This window comes from Stenella coeruleoalba (genome assembly GCF_951394435.1).
Source record: "Stenella coeruleoalba genome assembly, chromosome: 3".
Taxonomy (NCBI): Eukaryota; Metazoa; Chordata; class Mammalia; order Artiodactyla; family Delphinidae; genus Stenella; species Stenella coeruleoalba.
The window spans coordinates 158069152-158090697 of NC_137148.1; the positions used below are offsets into that span (position 1 = coordinate 158069152).

General features: G+C 45.9%; 1 protein-coding gene across 1 annotated transcript; it reads right to left on the minus strand.

Moving 5' to 3' along the window:
* Positions 1 to 6329: 6329 nt before the first annotated feature.
* On the minus strand, positions 6330 to 12413 carry LOC307184934 (ATP synthase subunit beta, mitochondrial-like; the record flags this gene model as incomplete). Its single annotated transcript, XM_079918681.1, is given in 3 exon segments — positions 6330 to 7556; positions 7558 to 8034; positions 12336 to 12413. Coding segments are annotated over 3 exon segments (1674 nt in total). The 3' UTR covers positions 6330 to 6437.
* Between the last annotated feature and the right edge of the window lie 9133 nt (positions 12414 to 21546).

Consider the following 21546-nt stretch of genomic DNA (forward strand, 5'->3'; position numbering starts at 1 on the left):
TGGGCCTCTCACTGTTGTGGCCTCTCCCGCTGCAGAGCACAGGCTCCGGATGCGCAGGCCCAGCGGCTGTGGCTCATGGGCCCAGCTGCTCCACGGCATGTGGGATCTTCCTGTACCGGGGCACGAGCCCGTGTCCCCTGCATCGGCAGGCGGACTCTCAACCACTGCGCCACCAGGGAAGCCCTAAGATAGTTCTTATAACTGGAAGTCCTAGTTTGCTAAGTTTTTAAAAAAAATCATGACTGGTTGTTAAAGTTTATTGATTTTGGGGGGGATATGAATTGAAATGATGATTGTGTTTTCTAGGAATTTGTCTATAACATCTAAGTTTTCAAATTGTTGTAATAACATTGTTCATAATATTATACTGCTTTAAAAAATAATCTATAATAAGGTATCGTTGATATGTAATAAACTGCATCCATTTAAAGTATACAATCCAATGAGTTTTGGAAAATATCCTATTTAAAAAAAATCATGCTGTACATTAAAAAAAATCTTATAACTGAACATTTGTACACTTTAACCAATATCTCGCCTTTTCCTCCATCCCCACAACGCCTACAAACCATCATTCTATTCTCTGTTATTATGAGCTCAACTTAAAAAAAATTTTTTTTAAGATTCCACATGTAAGTGATACCATACAGTACTTGTCTTTCTCTTTCTGACTTATTTCACGTATCATGATGCCCTCCAGCTCCTTTCATTTTGTCACAAATGGCGGGATTTCCTTCTTTCTTTTTGGCTAAATAGTATTTCATTGTATATGCATACCAAATTTATTTATCCATTCATCAGTTGGTAGACTCTTGGGTCATTTCCATGTCCTGGCTATTGTGAATAATGCTGCAATGAACATGGAGGTGCAGATATCTCTTTGAGATATCGATTTTGTTTCCTTTGGATAAATACCCAATAGTCAAGTGCTGGATCATATGGTAGTTCTATTTTTAATTTTTGAGGGTCCACCCTACTGTTTTCTACAGTGCTGCACCAATTTACATTCTGATCAACAGTGCACAGGGGTTCCCTTTTCTCCACATCCTCACCAACATTTGTTGTCTCTTGTGGTTGGATGGTAGCCGTTCTAACAGATGTGAGGTGATATCTCGTGGTTTTGATTCGTATTTTTGTGATGATTAGTGATGCTGAGCATCTTTTCATGTGTCTGTTGGCCATCTGTATGTCTTCTTTGGAAACATGTCTTCAAGTCCTTTGCCAGTTTTTAATCAGATTGCTTGTGGTTTTTTGCTCTTGAGTTGTGAATTCATTATATATTTTGGATATTAACCCCTTATCAGATATATGGTTTATAAATATTTTCTCCCATTCTGTAGGTTGTCTTTTCAATTTATTGATTGTTTCATTTGCTATACAGCAGTTTCTAGTTTGATATAGTCCCACTTGTTTGTTTTTGCTTTTGTTGTTTGTGCTTTAGGTGTCACTCAAAAAATCATTTCTAAGACCAAGGAGAAATTTTCCTATGCTTTCTTCTAGGAGTTTTATGGTTTCAGGTCTTACATTTATGCCTTTAATCCATTTTGAGGTAATTATTGTGTATGATATAAGATAGTGGTTCATTTTCATTCTTTTGCATGTGGAGGTCCAGTTTTCCCAACCACATTTGTTGAAGAAACTGTCCTTTCTCTATTTTGTGTTTTTGGTGCTCTTGTCAAAGATTAGTTGACTGCAGATGTGAGAGTTTACTTCTGGGCTCTTGATTCTGTTCCACTGGTCTATATGTCTTTTTTTTTTAATGCCAGTACCATTGCTGTTTCAATTACTATAGCTTTGTAATATACTTTGAATCTTCTTATCTTTTCAATCTGTGCAGTGTTTGTAATTCTGCCATCACTTCATTCCTCATGTGGGCTATTTTTGCCATCTCCTTTTCTTGGTCAGTCTTGACAGAGGTTTGTCAAGGAAGCAACATGTAGTTTTTTTTTTTTTTTTTTTTTTTTTTTTTGGTGGTACGCAGGCCTCTCACTGTTGTGGCCCCTCCAGTTGCGGAGCACAGGCTCCGGACGCGCAGGCCCAGCGGCTATGGCCCACGGGCCCAGCCGCTCCGCGGCATGTGGAATCCTCCCAGACCGGGGCACGAACCCGTGTCCCCTGCATCGGCAGGCAGACTCTCAACCACTGCGCCACCAGGGAAGCCCAACATGTAGTTTTATTTATCCTCTCTGATTTCTCTTTACTCTTTATTCATTAATTTCTGTTCTTATCATTATTCTTTCATTCCTTATATGTTCTCTGTGTTTGGCTTGATGATTCTTTTCCTAGCTTCTGAAATTAGATGATTAACTTTTAGATTTTGGCCTTTCTTTTCTTCTACTCTAAGCTGTTAAGGCTGTTTCTTTCTCAACAGTATCCCATTGGTTTGACAGGCCATTTTTTGATACATTTTAGTTCTAAATATTTAAAAATTTCCATTGCAATTTTTTTTTTAACATCTTTATTGGGGTATAATTGCTTTACAATGGTGTGTTAGTTTCTGCTTTATAACAAAGTGAATCAGTCATACATAAACATATGTTCCCATATGTCTTCCCTGTTGCGTCTCCCTCCCTCCCACCCTCCCCATCCCACCCTTCCAGGCTGTCACAAAGCACCGAGCCAATATCCCTGTGCCATGCGGCTGCTTCCCACTAGCTATCTACCTTACTGCGTTTGTTACTGTGTATATGCCCATGACTTTCTCTCGCCCTGTCACAGCTCACCCTTCCCCCTCCCCATAACCTCAAGTCCGTTCTCTAAGAGGTCTGCGTCTTTATTCCTGCTTTACCCCTAGGTTCTTCATGACATTTTTTTCTTAAATTCCATATATATGTGTTAGCATACGGTATTTGTCTTTTTCTTTCTGACTTACTTCACTCTGTATGACAGACTCTAGGTCTATCCACCTCATTACAAATAGCTCAATTTCATTTCTTTTTATGGCTGAGTAATATTCCATTGTATATATGTGCCACATCTTCTTTATCCATTCATCCGATGACAGGCACTTAGGTTGTTTTTAAATGATACATTAAACAAGATGGACTTAATTGATATTTATAGGACACTCCATCCAAAAACAACAGAATACACATTTTTCTCAAGTGCTCATGGAACATTCTCCAGGATAGATCATATCTTAGGTCACAAATCAAGCCTTGGTAAATTTAAGAAAATTGAAATTGTATCAAGTATCTTTCCATTGCAATTTTTTTAGCCCTTAAGTTATTTAGAAGTTATATCTAAATGAATGGAACTTGTCTTTGTTTTGTTTTTGCTGAATTTTAACATTCTGGTCAGAGGCCATCAACTATGTTATGCCTTTCCTTTGAAGTTTATGGCTGCCTGCTGAATTGAACCTTTTCAAATGACCTCTGAACTTTAGTTACTATTTTCCCACAAAGCCAATTTTGTTTGCTGGTAATATAGCTGCATCAGTTTTCTTTTCGGTTATATTTGCCTTTTCTGTATTTTTCTGTTCTTTTTCTTTGAACTTTTTAATATCCTTATGTTTTAGGTGTGTTTCTAATGAAAAGCATTATTTAGATTTTTCTTGTTGTTGTTCATCCCCAAATCTTTTCTGTTTGGCCAGAATACATATATGCACGTGTGCATGTATACACACACATACGTACGTTAATTCTGGGTCTATTTCTACCACTCACACCCACAGCCATTAGTTTATGAACTGTGAGTCTTGAACTCTGTTGCTCAAAACCATTGTGTTCTTTCTTGTTTAGTGCTGTTGCTTTAGACTTATGTCCTGTACCAATCAGGGATTCCCTGGGAGCTTTTCAGCCTCAGAATTATTTTAACTCCTAAAAACTTTCCCGCAGACCTCAAAGAGCTTTAGTTCCTGTGTGATAAATCTATTGATATCAAAACTGAGAAAATTTTAAATGTTTATTAATTCATTTAAAATAATAATAAGCCCATTATATGTTAATATAAATAACGTATTTTTAATGGAAAAACCCCTGTATTTTCTAAAACCAACAAAGAACAAAATGTAGAGACAAGAGTGGCATTTATTTGTGTGCAAATCTCTAATACCCAGCTTCATACAGGACAGCTGAATTCTCTGCTCTGGAGTCCTGCAACCTTGGGACAATGCCACACTGGTGAGAGAGTAAGAGTGAAAGAGGCAACATGGAAACTGTCCGTACTGCTAGGTGTCTTGAAAGGGCTTCAGGGACCCACAAGTTGGTGGGACCACACTTTAAGAACCACTGCACTATAATATTTCTACTCTGATCAGCTTTTTATATTTGAGCTCTGATTAAGACTTCATTGAAAGAAACAACTCTGAAGGCAGGTTGAAAAGTGCAGGGTGAAGGGGAATGCCTGAACCCCAGGCCTGGCACTCACTACTGCAATGAGGCTACTTCTGCCATCAGCCCAGATGGACCAACCTTGTGGCCTTCACCTTGGCCTTCCTGGTGACCCTCACCATAACCATCAGGTGGCTTTCACCTTGATCTTCATCATAGCCCTCACCTTGGCCATCACTGTGGCCCTCACCTTGGCCCTCATTGTGGCCCTCACTATGGCCCTTACTTTGACACTTACCATGACCCTCACTGTGGCCCTCACCTTGGCCTGGCCATGGCTCTAACCCTAACCCTCACCCCAGCCCTGCTCAGGCTCGGCCTCCTGCACAGCACACTTGGGGGGCTGCTGCTTCTCCTGTTGTTCTAATGAGCCAGGCTGCATGCTGTCCACACTGCTCAGAGTTGGGACACAAAACACCAATTTAGGCAGCTCTGGGTCTTCTCCCGGCTTTGGTCCTCCTAGCGTCTCTTCCTGACTGAGTTCTCCAGGATTCTGCTGTTCAGGCCCCCTCTCCTTGTCACGCTTGGCTCCCTCTGCCCAGGGCTGCATCTCCTGGAAGATCTCCCTTGTGGAGTTCCATGAGCAAAGCCCATTGGCTTTGTTTTCCTCTTTTAAAACTTACCTTGTTGTTATTTTTTAACTGCAAATGGGATGTGTGCCTGTTGAATACAACCTAATGGCACAGAAGCACATAGAGTGAAAAGCCTGTGTCCTCCCTTCCACCCTCCCGAAAGTCACTATAATTAGCCATCTGTGCTCACTTTCAGACAATTCTGTGCACTTACAGACATAGATTTATTTGTATGTTTGTGCCCACACACAGTGTTTTGTGTTGTACTTTTCCAAGCTTAAATGGAATTGTGTCCTCTATGTTCTGCAACTCACATTTCTGTACTGGGTACATGTGTTGTGAAGGCTAATTTCATGTGTCAACTTGAGTAGGCCACAGGGAGCCCAAACATTTGGCCCAACATGATTCTGGGAGTGTCTGTGAGGGTGTTTCTGGATGAGGTTAACCTTGAATTGGTGGACTGTATAAAGCAAGTGGCCCTCCCCAGTGTGGGTGGGCCTCATCCAATCATTTGAAGGCCTGAATAGAACATACAGGTGGAGGAAGAGGCAACTCTTCTTGTCTGGCTATTTGAGCTGGACATCAGTCTTCTGTCCTTGGACTTGGACTGGAATATTGGCTCCCCTGGGTCTCCAGTTTGCCAACTCAGATGCATATATATGTGCATGTTGGTTTTGTCTCTCTAGAAAACCCTGATACTGGTGTCTTCCCATGTCAGTGGGCGAGGACCTCTTGCATTCTTTCTATGACTGCATCCTGCGTTCGCCAGGTATGTCCTGCAATTTATTTGATTCTCCCCCCGGCAAGTGGGTTTGCTGACAATATTTTGCTGCCATGTACCACCTTGAACATCCTTGTATCTGTACTGTAGCGCACATGTGTAAGAATTCCTGCAACTCACACATGTGATAGGCATCCTTTCTGAAGTTTGTTTTTGGTATCTTCTTTTGGGCAGCCGTCATGAATTTTATTTTATTGTTATTATTTTGGCCACGCTGCACGGCTTGCAGGATCTTAGTTCCCTGATCAGGGATTGAGCCCAGGCCACTGCACTGCAAGTGTGGAGTCCTAACCACTAGACTGCCAGGGAATTCCCCATCATTAATTTGAATGTAGTCAAAATAATTATTTTCCTTTTAGGATGTCTGTTGTCTTATGTTTTGTTCAAGAAATTTTTGCATATATATGTTCTCAATTTTCTTCTAAAAACTGTGGTTTTTTTTGGCTGTGCCACACGGCTTGCAGGATCTTAACACCCTGACCAGGGATAAAACCCAGGCCCCAGCAGTGAAAGTGCCAAGTCTTAACCACTGGACTGCCCAGGAATTCTCATGTGTTGGTTTTTTTTTTTTTTTTTTTTTTTTTTTTTTTGAGGGATGTACATTTTATTGTAAACCTGAAATACTCTCAGACAGACACAATGTCTTCAGTCTAGGCTCTCATGTGGCTTACAGAGGAAACTGTGATTTCTGGATTAGGGGCAAGGAGAGGGACAGCACAGAGGATGAGTGCTTAGTTTGCCAAAAGGACCTCCTCACGAGTGCTCCTCAGCCAGCTTATCAGCTTTTGCCACAGCTCCTTCAATGGGTCCCACCATATAGAAGGCCTGTTCTGGGAGATGGTCATATTCACCTCCCAAAATCTGCTGGAATCCTTTGATGGCCTTCTTCAGGGGTACCACCTTCTTCACATGACTGGTAAAGACCTCAGCCACCTGGAATGGCTGAGACAAGAAACGCTGTATTTTCCATGCACGGGACACAGTTAACTTGTCTTCCTCAGAAAGTTCATCCATACCCAGGATGGCAATGATGTCCTGGAGGGACTTGTAGTCCTGTAGGATCTTTTGCACCCCACAGGCAACATCATAATGCTCGTTGCCAACAATATTGGGATCCATGATGTGAGAGGTGGAGTCCAGAGGATCCACAGCTAGATATCTGCCCAGTTCAGCAATAGCACGGGACAGCACTGTGGTAGCATCCAAATGGGCAAAGGTAGTGTCAGGGGCAGGGTCAGTCAAGGCATCAGCAGGCACGTAGATAGCCTGTACAGAGGGGATAGATCCCTTTTTGGTGGTGGTGATTCTTTCCTGCATGGTACCCATATCAGTGGCCAGGGTAGGCTGATAACCCACTGCAGAAGGGATTCTGCCCAATAAAGCAGACACCTCTGAGCCAGCCTGGGTGAAGCAAAAGATGTTATCAATAAGCAGCAATACATCTTGACCTTCTTGGTCTGTGAAGTATTCAGCTACAGTCAGTCCAGTCAGAGCTACCCGGGCCCAAGCACCAGGCGGTTCATTCATTTGACCGTACGCCAGCACGACCTTGCAGGTAGCATCTTTTAAGTTGATAACACCAGACTCAGTCATTTCATGGTATAAGTCATCGCCCTCATGGGTCCTCTTACCAACACCAGCAAACACAGAATAACCACCATGGGCTTTTGCAACATTGTTGATTAACTCCATGATCAGTACTGTCTTGCCAACTCCAGAGCCACCAAAGAGCCCAATTTTGCCACCCTGGGCATAGGGAGGCAGCAGATCCCCAACCTTGATACCAGTAGCAAGAATTTCCTGCTCAGCACTCATCTCCATGAATTTAGGAGCCTCAGCTTGAACAGCAGCAAATTGTTTGGTTTCGATGGGAACCTCTCTCATCAATAGGTTCTCCAATGATGTTCATGATTCTATGCAAGGTCTTAGGGCCAACAAGAATTTTGACTGGTGCACCAGAATCCAGGACTTTCTGGCCTCTAACCAAACCTTCTGTACCATCCATGGCAATGGTCCTTACCGTGCTCTCACCCAAATGCTGGGCCACCTCCAAAACCAGCCTGGTTTCCCTGCCTTGCACTTCCAGGACATTTAGGATGGGTGGCAGCCCCTCATCAAATTGGGCATCATCCACCACTGCACCAATGACCGCCACGACATGCCCAGTGGCGGTGCCCGCCTTTGGCGATGGATATGTTTGAGCAGCATAGTCTCTGGCAGGCTGGAGCGCTGCCAAAGCGGCCCGCAGTAAGAGCTGGGCTTGGGGTAGCGGTGCTGAAGGGCTGAGTCCCCGCAAGCCCTCAGAGGCTGAGGCAGCGGCACACGACCCATAGGTCGCAACATGGTGGAGCTGGGGTGGAGACTTTTAGTCAGGTTTTTAAATTCATTGCAGCTTGATTTTTTTAAATTGAAGTAAGTTTCGTATAACATAAAGTTAGCCATTTTAAAGTATACAATTTAGAGGCATTCAATACGTTCACAATGTTGTACAACCATCACCTTTATGTAGATTCAAAACATTTTCATCACCTCAAAAGGAAACTCTATACCCATTAAGCAGTCACTCCCCATTCTCCTCCCCTAGACCCTGGTAACCACTAATCCACTTTCTGTCTCTGGATTTGCCTGTTCTGGACATTTCATATGAAGGAATCATATAGTTTATGGCCTTTTGTGTCTGCCTTCTCTAACTGAGCATGTTTTCAAAATTAATCCACATTGTACATGTTTCAGTATTTTATTCCTTTTTATGACTGAATAATATTCAATTGTAAGGATAGAGCACATTTTGTTTATCCATTCATCAGTTAATCAGTTGATGGACATTTGAGTTTTTTCCACTTTTTGGCTATTGTGAATAGTTGCTGTGAAAGTTTTTGTGTGGACATGCTTCAGTTTTCTTGAGTGCATACCTAGGAATGGAATTAAAGGGTCACATGGAAATTCCATGTTTAATCCGCTTGAATTTTGTGTATGACACTATATTCGTTTCCTAGGGCTGCTGTAATAAATTACCACAAATTGGGTGGCTTTAAAACACCAGAAATTTATTCTCCTATGGAAGTACAAAATCAAAGTGTCAGTGGGTCAAGCTCCCTCCAGAGGCTCTAGGAAGGATCCTTTCTGCCTCTTTCAGCTCCTGGTGCCCCAGGAGGTCTGGACTTGTGACTGTATCACTACAATCTCTGCCTTTGTCTTCACAAGGGCTTCTTCCTTTGCGTTCTTACATACATCATCTTCCCTCAGTGCATGTTTGCCTCTGTGTCTACATTTCCCCTTATAAGGATACTAGTTATTGGGTTGGGGCCCATCCTAATGACCTCTTGATTTGATTGCATCTGCAAAGACTCTACCTCTAAATAGCTCCCAAGCACAGATTCTGGGGGTAAGGACTTCGACATATCTTTTTCTGGGGATACCATTCATCCCATGATAGGTGCAAAGTAGTGATCTCGCTTTCATTTTTTTCAGAGAGCTGGTTGTCTAGAAAATTCTTCCCAGTCCTCTGGAGGGACATCTCAGTGTCTGAATGTGTGCAGGCCAGTTTCCAGGCTCTCTATTCTTCTCTTCTCTCCTATTCTATTCTTGAGCCACTGTCTTGTCTTGATTACTACAGCTTCCTAATTGAGCTCTCACATCCAAGAGTCAGTGGTTAGAAAAATAGGGTCTGTTTCTTGCTTGGACAGCTTTCTCTGTTCTTGTGACCCTTTTATATGTGCTAACCTTGGCTCTGGCCATTGAAGGTCCAACAGTGACCACATGGAGGCCCTGGAACAGCTTTGTGGTATGCCCTAGAAATAACTTTGTCCAGAGCATGTCCAGCACAGCCCTGGGCCGAGGTGACAAGGATGTTGTATGAACTGATGCCCAGGAGAAAATAAGTTGGAGTCTTGAAGCTCTTTGGAAAGGCCAAAGATACGGGGGTTGAGCTGAAGAAACTGAGTGACTTTGTAGCAAAGCCATGGCTGTGAAAAGGTCCAGTTTCTAACCATGATAAAAGGGCAAGATTGCCAAGTTAAGTCACCCAGTTAATTGTGGCCCTTAATTTCTACTCTAGGAATTTGTGCAGCCCTAATATTAGCATTTGCAGGGAGGGAAGGCAGCTGTTGGGGGCAGGAGGCAGTTCCATAGTGGCTCCCAGGCCCCATGGTCTCTAATTTTAAACCATGAGAGGGGGAGGGAGGGCTCACAACTGTACTGCTGACACCAGTACAAGGGCACCCAGAAGTTCATTTTCCTTGGACACGTCAAAAAGATCTTCCACAAGCCTTTTCAAAGATTTGGCAAATACTTTGGGGCCAAAAAAATGTTTTTCATGTACATTCCCTGGCATTTATTTTAGTGGATACAGGATATATTATTAAAATTCTTGTGTTACTTTAAATTGCTTAAATTCTTTTTTTAAAACATAAATTTATTTATTTATTTATATTTATTTATTGTCTGCATTGGGTCTCTGTTGCTGCGCGTGGGCTTTCTGTATTGGAGCGAGCGGGGGCTATTCTTCGTTGCAGTGCGCGGGCTTCTCATTGCGGTGGCTTCTCTTGTTGCGGAGCATGGGCTTTAGGCATGTGGGCTTCCGTAGTTGTGGCTTGCGGGCTCTAGAGCACAGGCTTAGTAGTTGTGGTGCGTGGGCTTAGTTGCTCCTCAGCATGTAGGATCTTCCTGGACCAGGTCTTGAACCCCTGTCCCCTGCATTGGCAGGCGGATTTAACCACTGCGCCACCAGGGAAGTCCCTAAATTGTTTAAATTCTTATATCAGTGTTGCTTCCTGAAACTCTCAAATTACAGGATCATTTTTGGACTTTCACCCAAGTTAGTCATCACAACTGAATTCCTCTTGAACACTGTGAAAAAACTTCCAGGACTGATGAGAGAATTTCTAGAATTTAACCAGTAGCATTACAATTCCCCCAGTAGGTGGCCTAAAGCGTTGCCCAGGATTTGAAATCAATTTTAATGATAGTTACTAATTTGAATAATAGTAACATAATTTCAAGCATGTTGTGTTTACTTTAATGTTCTGATTTGGCATTTTTTAAGATCCTGTTTTGTTTGATACGCTGTTTTGGTGGCAGAGAATGATTTACCCAGGAAATCTGCTCTTTGCTACCTATCTCCACTGCCTTGTAGCAGTCATGGTTTCTGATGAGAAATAAGCTGTAAATCATATTGGGCTTCTCTTGCGTGTGGTGAGTTGTTTTTCTTGTGCATATATTAGTGCACTTAATGGTGTCCCACATTTCTCTAAGATTGTCTATTTTCTTCATTCTTCATTCTCCCTGTTCTTTGGATTGCATAATCTCAATCAGTCTCTATGTTCAAGTTCATGGATTCTTTCTTTTGCCATTGACATCTACCATTGGACCCCTCCAGTGTGTGTTTCATTTTATAATTTTTTTTACTGCTGTTCTCTATTTAATGAGACATCATCATGAAACCTTCCTTTACTTCTTCCAGCATGGCTTCCTTAAGTTCTTTGAACAGTTATGATAGCTGCTGTGAAACTTTGTTAAGTACAACATCTGGTCCCTCTCACAGTTTCTGTTGTCTGTTTTTTTTTTTTCCTGTATATGGGTCACTTTGCTGTTCTTTGCATGTCTCATAATTTTTTCGTTGAAAGCCAGATATTTTAGGTAATATATTTTGGTAACTCTGGATACTGATTCCCCTACTTTTTCTCTGGGCTTGTTTTTGCAGTTGTTTGCCTATTTATTTGCTTAGTGATACAGCTAGACTCTTTTAGTGAGTCTGTTTCCCCGCCAGTGCAAAGCCTTTGGTGTCACTCCTCAGAGGGTGCAATTTAAGCATAAGCAAAGTCACCCTGGGATGCAGGGATTTTCAGAGGGCTCTCTGACTATCTCTTTCCTGATCCTTCCATTAAGCTGTTTCAGTTGATATCACACCCAGCTGTTGGGCTCCACTAACTGTTGGCTGACTGGTCTGCTGTTTTCAGCAATGCCCATAAACTGCTGCACAGTCTTCTGGCTAGTGTTCAGTTTTAAGGCCAGTCTCTGAGGTTTGTTCTTACCCCAGGAGGTTCTTCTTAGCTGTCTCTTTTTTTTTTTTTTTTGCGGTACGCGGGCCTCTCACTGCTGTGACCTCTCCTGCTGCGGAGCACAGGCTCCGGACGCGCAGGCTCAGCGGCCATGGCTCACGGGCCCAGCCGCTCCGCGGCACGTGGGATCTTCCCAGACCGGGGCACGAACCTGCGCTCCCTGCATCGGCAGGCGGACTCCCAACCACTGCGCCACCAGGGAAGCCCCTTAGCTGTCTCTTTCCATGGTTCTCTCTGGTGAACTGGCTTGGTTTAGCTTTTTTCTCTTAATTAAGAGGAGCTACTGTTTTCAAGAGCACCCTGAGGCTTGAACATTCCTGCACTCTGTTTCAAATGAGGTCAGTTCCTTTGTGGAGAGCTTTGGAGCCCTCTGTGAACTGCCTTTCCCCTGGGAAGAATCTGTGAGCTAATGCTCTTGTCAGCGGCAGCCTCTGGTCTTCTTGATTTGCTTCTCCTGGTGTGGAACCTCTGCTCTATGAGTGATTTGGGGTCGGGATAATCAGGACCCCCATATGTCAGTCTACCATGCCTCCATGCAGTGAGTAGGCACTGCATAGGGGAAGGGTGCCCCCAAACTCTCAGCCACACTCACCAGGAATTTCGCTGCTTCAGCCTTGGAGCTGGAGGGAATGAGAAATGCTGGTGGCCTGCCCCCTTGGTAAGATGCCATACCCCCTGATGAGGAGCTGAAGGGAGAGGGACCCCCATCTTCTTGGCGATACCCACCCCAGGTGGAGTTCTGTCAAACAGAGCTGGGGGTCGTTTGGGTAAATCCCCTCAGACTCATCATTCTTACCAAGTTTTAGTAGATTTTCTTGAATCAACATCTCTTCTTTTGCTGTGTGCGCTGAGGACAATTTTCTGAGATTATAATTTCTTTTTATTATTATTATTAGTGTTCACCAGTTATACGTGTTTTGCTGTGGAGTGGGTCTGCAGAGCTCGTCATGCTGCTATCCCAGAAGTGGACCCTCTGAACCTTGTTTCTGAACTAAGGCTGATGCCTGTGGTTCTCAAACCTCAAGGTGTTGGAAGAGGCTTAAAACCCCTGCCACCTGACGATTGGACTGTTTTGCATTGATGTGAATATCATGGGGTAAGAAATGGGAGATGACAAAGGAGCCTTCTCTCTATGAAGCCCCACAAGGCTTTGTAGACTTGTTTTGGAGAAATATCAGCCTCATTCCAACGTTGGATGGACGTTCAACATAGCTGTGGATGCCAATGCACCTCCCAGCATTATTTGCAAAAATATGTGATGGTTCTTTAGTCTTGGTTACGAAATCTTTTAAAGGGCACAAGAAGAATTCTTCCAGAGGCATGAGGTCCCAGGGAGAGGTAGAGCCTTTTCGCACTAGGTAATTTCTGCAGGTGACTAATATTTTGCAAGCAAGATAGCTATTTATTTCAAGTGCTCATCATTTACAATATTCCATTGTATGATAGCATTTTATCAGATGTTAACAGAATCAAAGCTTGAAATACTAACTTGAATTTTTAAATGGATATAAAGGATGGCTGTGGGTATGCACGTAACATGATCAATACTTGTAACTTTATGGTATTATTTTTTCACATGTGTTAAATAAGTGTATCCTCAGTAAAGTTTTCTTGTTACTATTACAATGCCCCTTAAGATTTTAGAAGTAGATGGATCCAGGGGTGTTTTCCAGCAACTACAACCCATTCCCCCATTCTCAGTGGATATGAGCCGGGTGTCCAACAATTTGACTCAATTCTGACACTAACTATCTGGAGATAGCATCAGACCCCACAGGTTAAGGGCTCAGTCCCACAAGGCCACCCCCATTTCAGATGCCAATCGCAAGTCCAGAGCCACCCACACTTCTGACCTACTGGCTATACATCAGGGTTCCCATGACCCCCTTCTCAGGTTCAGTCATTTGCTAGAATGGTTCACAGAACTCAGGAAACACTTATGTATTTTTACTGGTTTATTATGTAATAAAGGAGATCAAAGGAGGTGTGATCAATTATTAACTCCATTTCCAGACTCTCTTTCTTCTCTGGAGTGGAGTGGAGTGGGGTTGAAGATTTCAAGCTTCTAATCACAGCTTGATTTTTCTGGTGACCAGCCTCCATCCAGGAAGCATCCAGGAGCCCGCCCAGAGTCACCTCATGAGAACAAAAGACAGTCCTATCACCTGGGAAATTCCGAGGGATATAGGAGCTCAGTGTCAGGATCCAGGGACAAAGACCAGATATATATTTCTCATTATGCCACAGACCCTGAACTGTTTTAGCTACCCAGCTGCCCAGTACCTGACCATGAACTCTGATGAGGCTTGGTGGTGTGCAGACTTGGTTCTCAGTAAGATTCAGCAATTGCCTCTGAGTCTACCAAATTAAAGTTGTTTAATCCATTAAAAATCTTTTTATGAAATTCTTTGTCCCGAGGATGTGAAAACTACAATTTTGAGCATGCAGGTGTCGCCTCTCCAATAACTGCTTCTGTAGTTGGTGTCTTATTTCGGGTTGCTATGGCCAAATACCATAGACTGGGTGGCTTATAAACAGCAGACATATATTTCTCACAGTTCTGGAGGCTGGAAGTCTGAGATCTAAGTCCTGGCAGTTTTGGTGTCTCGTGAGAGCTTGCTTCCTGGTTTATAGGTGGCCAACCTCTTACTATGTCCTCCTGTGGTGGAAGGGGCAAGGGAGCTCTCTGGGGTCTCTTTCATAAGGACCCTAATCGCATTCCTGAGGGCTCCACCCTCATAACCTAATCACCTCCCAAAAGCCTCACCTCCTAATATCAACACACTGGGGGTTAGATTTCAGCATATGAATTTTGGGGGGACACAAACGTTTAGTCTGTGGCAGCTGGTTTAGCTCCCAGTGTCATGCTGTGCTGCCCCTAACTGATGGAACAACATGTAGTCTAAAACCAGCCCCCGCTGAGAGTCCATTAGGTCTGCACTGTGGACTCAGAGCTCTCTCAGATTCCTTCTGGAATAAAAGGATCTCTAAATTTGTTCCTGCCTGGGTTGCCAATGAAGAAAGGCACCAAATTGCTCGTCCCAAACACACACCTGTTTGAATGGGAGTGGGCACAGCTGACTCCCCATGGGAGGACAGCCTTCGGGGTGAGACTGAAGGTCAGGTCCCCCTGCAGGTGAAGGCCCCTTTCTTCACTCATGAGGCCACCAGACTATCTTAGGAGGGAGGCTGAGGCTGTGACTTTGCTTTCTTTGGGTTTGGCTCAGGTAGGATTTTAAAATTAAGCCAACAGTTTTCCTGCACACTTGTGATATGCTAGAGATAAACATATAAGACTGCATTCAGAAAATATGCGTGATTTTAAAAGGCCTTTGCCAATGCCTTCACCTAAGACAGTATATAACCGGTGTTGAGAGATGTGTGTGCATTGCCTTGGTGGGGCAGAAGAGCTTATAGCCTGCACCTGAGAAACAGATACAAAATCAAGGTGCACTTCCTTAAGGAGGGTCTGTCCTGGGGCATTAGGGTCCCCAGCGCCTCTGCCTTCGAGTGTCTGTTCCACATCTGTCCCTGTCTTTCCTTTCGTATAAAAGCTTTGCAGAATTCTGAACACAGAATAACCCCTGCATTATGTCATTTTTCTTCTAAACCTCGGCCAGAAGTACCCAGATGTAGACCGGATGTAAGCATTTGAATGATGTGGCCTCTGTTTTGCCTGATGGGCATGGAGCCTTCATTGTTACAAACACCTACAATTCAATCTTACAGTGACAGAAGTGAGCTTGTATTTCATTTGGTAATTTTCCAAACAATTTACTTTGTTTGAGAAAGTAACATTTCCTTTAGATTTCTCAATTATGGCATTAATCAGCCTAAGTTTGTAATGGATGATTTTTTTTTTTAAAAAGTGGCATCCAAAAATAAAAATGAGGAGGCTCCAAACTTTGGTCTTGAAATGGAAACAAAAAGGATAACCCAGTTTTGAACTATGTTTAGGAGAATGAGAGGATTGGAATCAGAGATCTTTTCCACCGTAATAACATTTTATTGTCGTTGTATGAACGTTACGAAGTAGTCTGATGTGTATTACTACAGAGAGGAGCAGACCAGGGCAACATACGGAAAAAGACAGAGATCTTCTTATCTTTATGGTGCAATTTAACACACATTAATAACATTGTGAATAAGGTTCTATTTTCAAAAACTGAATTAGGTTGTTTACATAAGGGAAATGATTTTAGTTTTTGAGGTATCTATTGTCGATACTTTACTATATGTCTATCAAGACTTTACTATCAATCTATTGTGTCTGGTGTCTATTGTCAGTACTTTACTCGGGGCAGAATCAACTTTATTTGCTCCAAATAGATTTTATTTTGTTCCTGAAATATTACTGGAGAAAGTTTACTTTGAAGTGGGATATCTGTATTAAAGCTAGTTGAAAAGAAAACTGGTGTTTCCATGAAAACATTGCAGCATCACTTTACAGAACGCTTTATTTAGAATCTGCATTTCCCACCCCCTGGGACAGCTGGACTTTATCTCTTGCGTGGTCTTGGTGGAGTGTCTACTCTGCTCCACTCTTGGGTCACCTTTGTGGGGGGGCTGTCAGTAAGGGGCGGGTGAGGAGAGCTGCACCCCAGGGAACTCCCACAGCCACTTAGTTTCTTGGAACTCATTTTTGCCTTTCACTTCTTTTTTTTTTTGCTACACTGTGCAGCATGTGGGGGTCTTAGTTCCCCGACCAGGGATCAAGCCCTGCCCCCTGCTGTGGAAGTGCAGAGTCTTAACCACTAGACTGCCAGGGAAGTCCTGTCTTTCACTTCTTTTTCTTGCAAAGGAATACATGCTTGGTGTTCAAATTTTAAATAATATACAAGTACGTCAAGTTAAAACTCCCCCACTTCTAATGATAACCACAGTTATCAATTTACCAAGAGTTTTCTGGATGTTTTTCTCAGTCTTTTTGTGGTTTCTGACGTTGGAACGTGGGTGATGGTGGGCTCCGTTCCTGCCCTGGGCACGTATTTACTCCCTGGTGATGTCTCGAGGCTTCTCCACTAAAAGCCAGTCTTACCTACACCGACCCTGATGTCAAGCACGATCCATTTTATTGTTTTCTCTGCTGTCAGTTCTCCTAACATCTTGGAAAGCTGTCAATCACTGAGACAACCTTTTGTGGCCGTTGCTGAGGAAATCAGGTGCTTCATCTTCCAGATAACTGTGGTGTCTTGTGTAGCATTTTCTTGAAACCAAGTTTGGGCCTCACCATTTCTTGCACTGCACACGGTGCAATTTTGCGATAACCTCCTCTCAGTAGCACTTGTCTTGTCTCTTGGGTTTTGTAGCCGCCTTGCCGTGGGCCTGGCCCCTGGGCAGTTGGGGTCCTTGGACTGGAGAAAGCAGTCCCCTATCTTGGGGCTCACTGTGGTCCTGGCGGGGATGCTAAGCTCAGGCCTGGAGGTGACTGGCACACATCCTGGAACGAGGTCCCCAGGTGGGGACCAGGACAATTCCAGCCTTGGCATGGGGTGTGCACTCAGATCCAAAAGGAGACAGTCCACCATGTGGATGGGAAGACAAATGGGGTGCTGATAAGCCCCTCACCCCTTTGGTCTCTCTCCTCTGGATGTGAGTGTCCCTGGAGCTCTGGCCTTGCCTCTCACAGTGCCAGCTCTCCTTGTCCCCGGGGGCCCACGGATGCCTTCTCCCAGAGGCCCGTCCAGCCCAGTACGCCCAGAGCCAGCTCCCTCTTCTTGGTGGCCCCCCCACTTCCACCTGATGAGCGAGGCCATCACCTGTGCAGAGCCAGGCCTGGTCGCTAGCCTCTCCCGCTGCCGGTCTGCATAGCTGGTGGTCAGCAGTCAGCCCAGGATATCCCTTGTGTTCCTCTCTTCCTCCTGGCCCCTCAACCCCAGGCCCCTTTCTAGTCCTGCCATGGGGAGGACATCCTGGGGCTGTTTCCGGGGTCTGCACTTCTGAGCTCAGGGTCCCAAAGGTCCTGTGGACAGACGAAGGCCCCGGGAGGTCTCTGCAGGTCCTGCGATCCTCACCTAGGCTGTCCTGCCTGGCAGGGCCTCCCTCCCTCGTGTTTCTGGCACATTCTTCTCCCCTGCTTAGCTCTGGCCTCAGCTCCTCTCTGACCCTCCACCTGCCCCTCCTCCCCCTCCCTCAGCTTCCAGCTGCAGGTTTAGCCTCTTGTGGCCAAGGGGAGGTGGTGGGCACACCAGAAACCAACAGAGGCTCGGGGAAATGCGAGCTCCTGACTTTGGATTGTTTTTTTTTTTCATTTGATTACTTAATTTATTTACTGACATTATGTGTTTTAGAGTTAGCCCTGTGGATACAATTCCAGTTCATTTTTTAAACTGATGTGTAGCACACATTGCCCGATGACACAATCATTTCTTTATCCATTATAATATAGGTGGGCATTAAATTCTTTCCAACGTTTCTCCACTAAAAGCCATAGTATGATTTAAAAACCCTTATCTACCTACATACGTGCAGAATTTTCACCTGGTCATCTCTCTACAAACTTTTTGCTTTTTCACCCTGCCCCCATTACCCCACCAAGGAATTTTTAACCATTTACACAATTTTTCAAAACCAAACTCCAGATTTTATTTGGATTTCACCAGCTTTCCCATTAATGTCCCCTTTTTTTTCTTTTTTTTTTGCGGTACGCGGGCCTCTCACTGATGCAGCCTCTCCCGTTGCGGAGCACAGGCTCTGGACGCGCAGGCTCAGCGGCCATGGCTCACGGGCCCAGCCACTCCGCGGCATGTGAGATCTTCCCAGACTGGGGCACGAACCCATGTCCCCTGCATCAGCAGGCGGGTTCTCAACCACTGCGCCACCAGGGAAGCCCTAATGTCCCCTTTTTGTTCCAGGATGTTATGCAGGCTGTGGTGATACACTGAGTTGTTACATCTCCCTGGTCTTGCAGGCTGTTTGTCATTTATTCTCAGGAGAAACTTGGTTAAGCACTGTCATTTGTATAAAGATAAGCAAATCATTCTAACTTCTCTGAACCTCAGGTCTCTCTGCAGTAAAATTTTCAAAAACACCATTTTGGGGAAGATCCAATAAACTCTTGATATGAAACACTGCAAAGTGTTATTGTGTGTTTGTTTTCCATATGGGAGTTTGCATCTCCTTCATCTGTGTTATTCACAAGCTGGTCGAGCATTTAAAACATTCAGAAGGGAAATGAAACCCTCTTTCTCCCCAGAATATACAACTTCATCTTCACAATTGCACTGGAACCACAGACTTTTGACATGATCACACAGGACTTGTACATGATAACATTTGAGACACCCTGGGAGACCCACTTGGTTTTGCATTTACTCTACTCATGGGAATGTTAGCACAAGAGTCTCAGGCCAGGTAGAGAAGATAGATAGGGCCCAGGACCCTTGAAGCCTGTGGTCCCCCCAGATTGACAGGTGGGTGACTCATAGTCCAAGGTGACCTGGTGGGTGATGTTATCCACTCTCCCTGCCAAGGATGATGAGGGTGGACGATGCAGTTTCCATGGGGTGCAGCAAGTATGTGGATTGTTGAAAAATACATCGGTTGGGCACTAGGCACCTTCTCTGCAGAGATGGAGAACACCCAGGAGAGCTGACATCTTTCAAGTGCACAGTGATGTGTAGGTCCATTGGCTGTAGCTGGTGACCAGGGATCTGTCTGCAAGCAGAGTGGGGTCGGGCTGGTCCTAAGAGCAGCTGAGGCATGGAGGTAGATCACAGGACAGGGAGGGAGGACAGAAGAGGAGGAGGGTGAGCTGTGGAGGACCACAGGCAGGGAGGGGGATGGAGGGGGGTGATGAATGGGGTTACATGAAGTTATGGGGTTGGCCCCCATGGTGGGATTATTGCCCTTATGAGAAGAGGAAGAGACATCAGAGCTCACTCTCTCCGCCAAGTTGGGACACAGAGAGAATGTGCCATCTGTTTCCCAGAAAGAAAGTCTGTTAGCCAACATGGAACCTGCCAATACCTTCATGTCAAACTTGCAGCCCCTAGAACTCTAAAATAAATGTCTATGTTTAAGTCCCCCAGTCTGTGGTCTTTGTTTTGGTGGCCTGAGCTGACTGAGACTTTGGGTAGCTCAGGTACTGGTCTGTGCTCAGAGCCTGGGTTTTCCCTCTGGATACAGGCCTGGGTGTAGAGGGCATAGATGGGTTGAGGACGTGGTTCAGCCCCCAGGCTGCGGGTACCGGGCAGGAACATAATGCCCTGGTGCTGGCTCAGGAGCAGGGGGTGATGGTAGGCAGAGAGCAGCTCCCCCACCGCCTAACACTGGTGGGTCAGCTTCTTCCCAAGAGAGGCCCCAGGACTCTTACCAGATGGCCTTCTCTGGCTCCCCATTAGACCCCTGCTAAGCGAAGCCCACCTTCTCTCCTCGGTGGGCCCAGCACCCCATTCACCCTGTCGCCGCACTGGAGTCATGGGGATGGGGGGCAGCCATCCTGGGGCGTGAAGCATCATGTACCACCCACACCACCTGCCCCCGTCCTGCCTGCCCACCCCTTGGGGCTGGGTCCCTAGTCCCTGGGAAGTGAAGGTCTCAGGATGGGGTGTCAGGGACCCTCACTCCCATGTAAAGATGCCATGGACACCCAGCCAGGCCAGGTGCTGCCTGGAGTGACCAGGGATAAAGAACCCACCCCAGTCGCATGTGTGGTTAGGGTGGAGGGGCGCCGACCCTTGGGCATCTGTGCTGGGCTCCTAGCTGCTTGCCTCTACCAAGAGGCTGCAGGACTCTCAGGTGACTGGTCATCTGGGGGTGGTTCTGTTCCCCTCTGGGGGATGGTCCTGGGTGCTCCTGGGGGTAGTAATGGATCCCCCATTCTCCTTCCCTCCCTGCACTCCAGGACGCTGGTCTGAGCAGGGGTCCTCACGAGTTGGGGCCCCTGCCCCACCTGCAACATTACTGGAACACACAGGCCTCCTCCTCCCCCAGCCGCCCCGAGCCTCTGCCCTTTGCCTCCCTGGGGCCAGGGGTGAAACCAAATCTGGGGCAGTGACACCCAGGCTATTTTGGAGCTCGGCTGGGCGGGCTGGTGGCGGTGGGGGCGGGGTGGGGGCGGGCCCAGTCTCCTTCAGCTGATAGCACCCGCCTGTCCTTTTGTCCCTGTCCAGTTTGAGAACCGGCAGGAGTGCGGGCTGCTGGGTGGGAACGTTGTCGGTCCTGGGCCCTCGGAGGGAGGTGAGACCCAGCAGCCCCTGCCCCAGCATCTGAGCGCCTCGCCTGGGTGCTGCCCAGTGCCCCTGGTAGAGACAGGTGAGGAGGCAGAGAGCAAGCGGGGTGGGGGGCCATCCAGTGTCCCTGAGGACGGCTCTGCTGAAGGTCATGGCTCTGGGGGATGGAGGGACCTGGGGTAAGGTTTCAGCCAGGCGGTGCTGCTCCTGGGGTTGGGGCCATGGATTCTAGCCCCTGCCCCATTGGTGAGCTGAGCCAGACCCTCATGTGGGGAGGGAGCAGCTGGGGGAGGAGGGGGGCGTCAGAAGCACCCACCTCCTCCTTTGCCCAGTGCCCTGAGGGTCTGGCTGGCCCTGCCCCCAGCTCTGTTGAGATGGATGCCCGCTGACAGCTGGGGCTATTTTGGGCCTGTTGGCTCAGCGGAGGGGACAGCCAGAGGGCCAGTGACACCTGACTCCAGGAAAGAATTTCCCCTGGAGTTCAGGAAGCTGGAAGGCCCAGGGGTCTCAGGGAAAGGCACAGACTGCGGGAGCTTCCCTTTGAAGTCTTTTCTGGAAGGGTGTGGGGGCCACAGGGTTGGGGGCAAACTGGGGGGACAGGGCTTCTGGGAGGGGGCCGCCCAAGGTTCT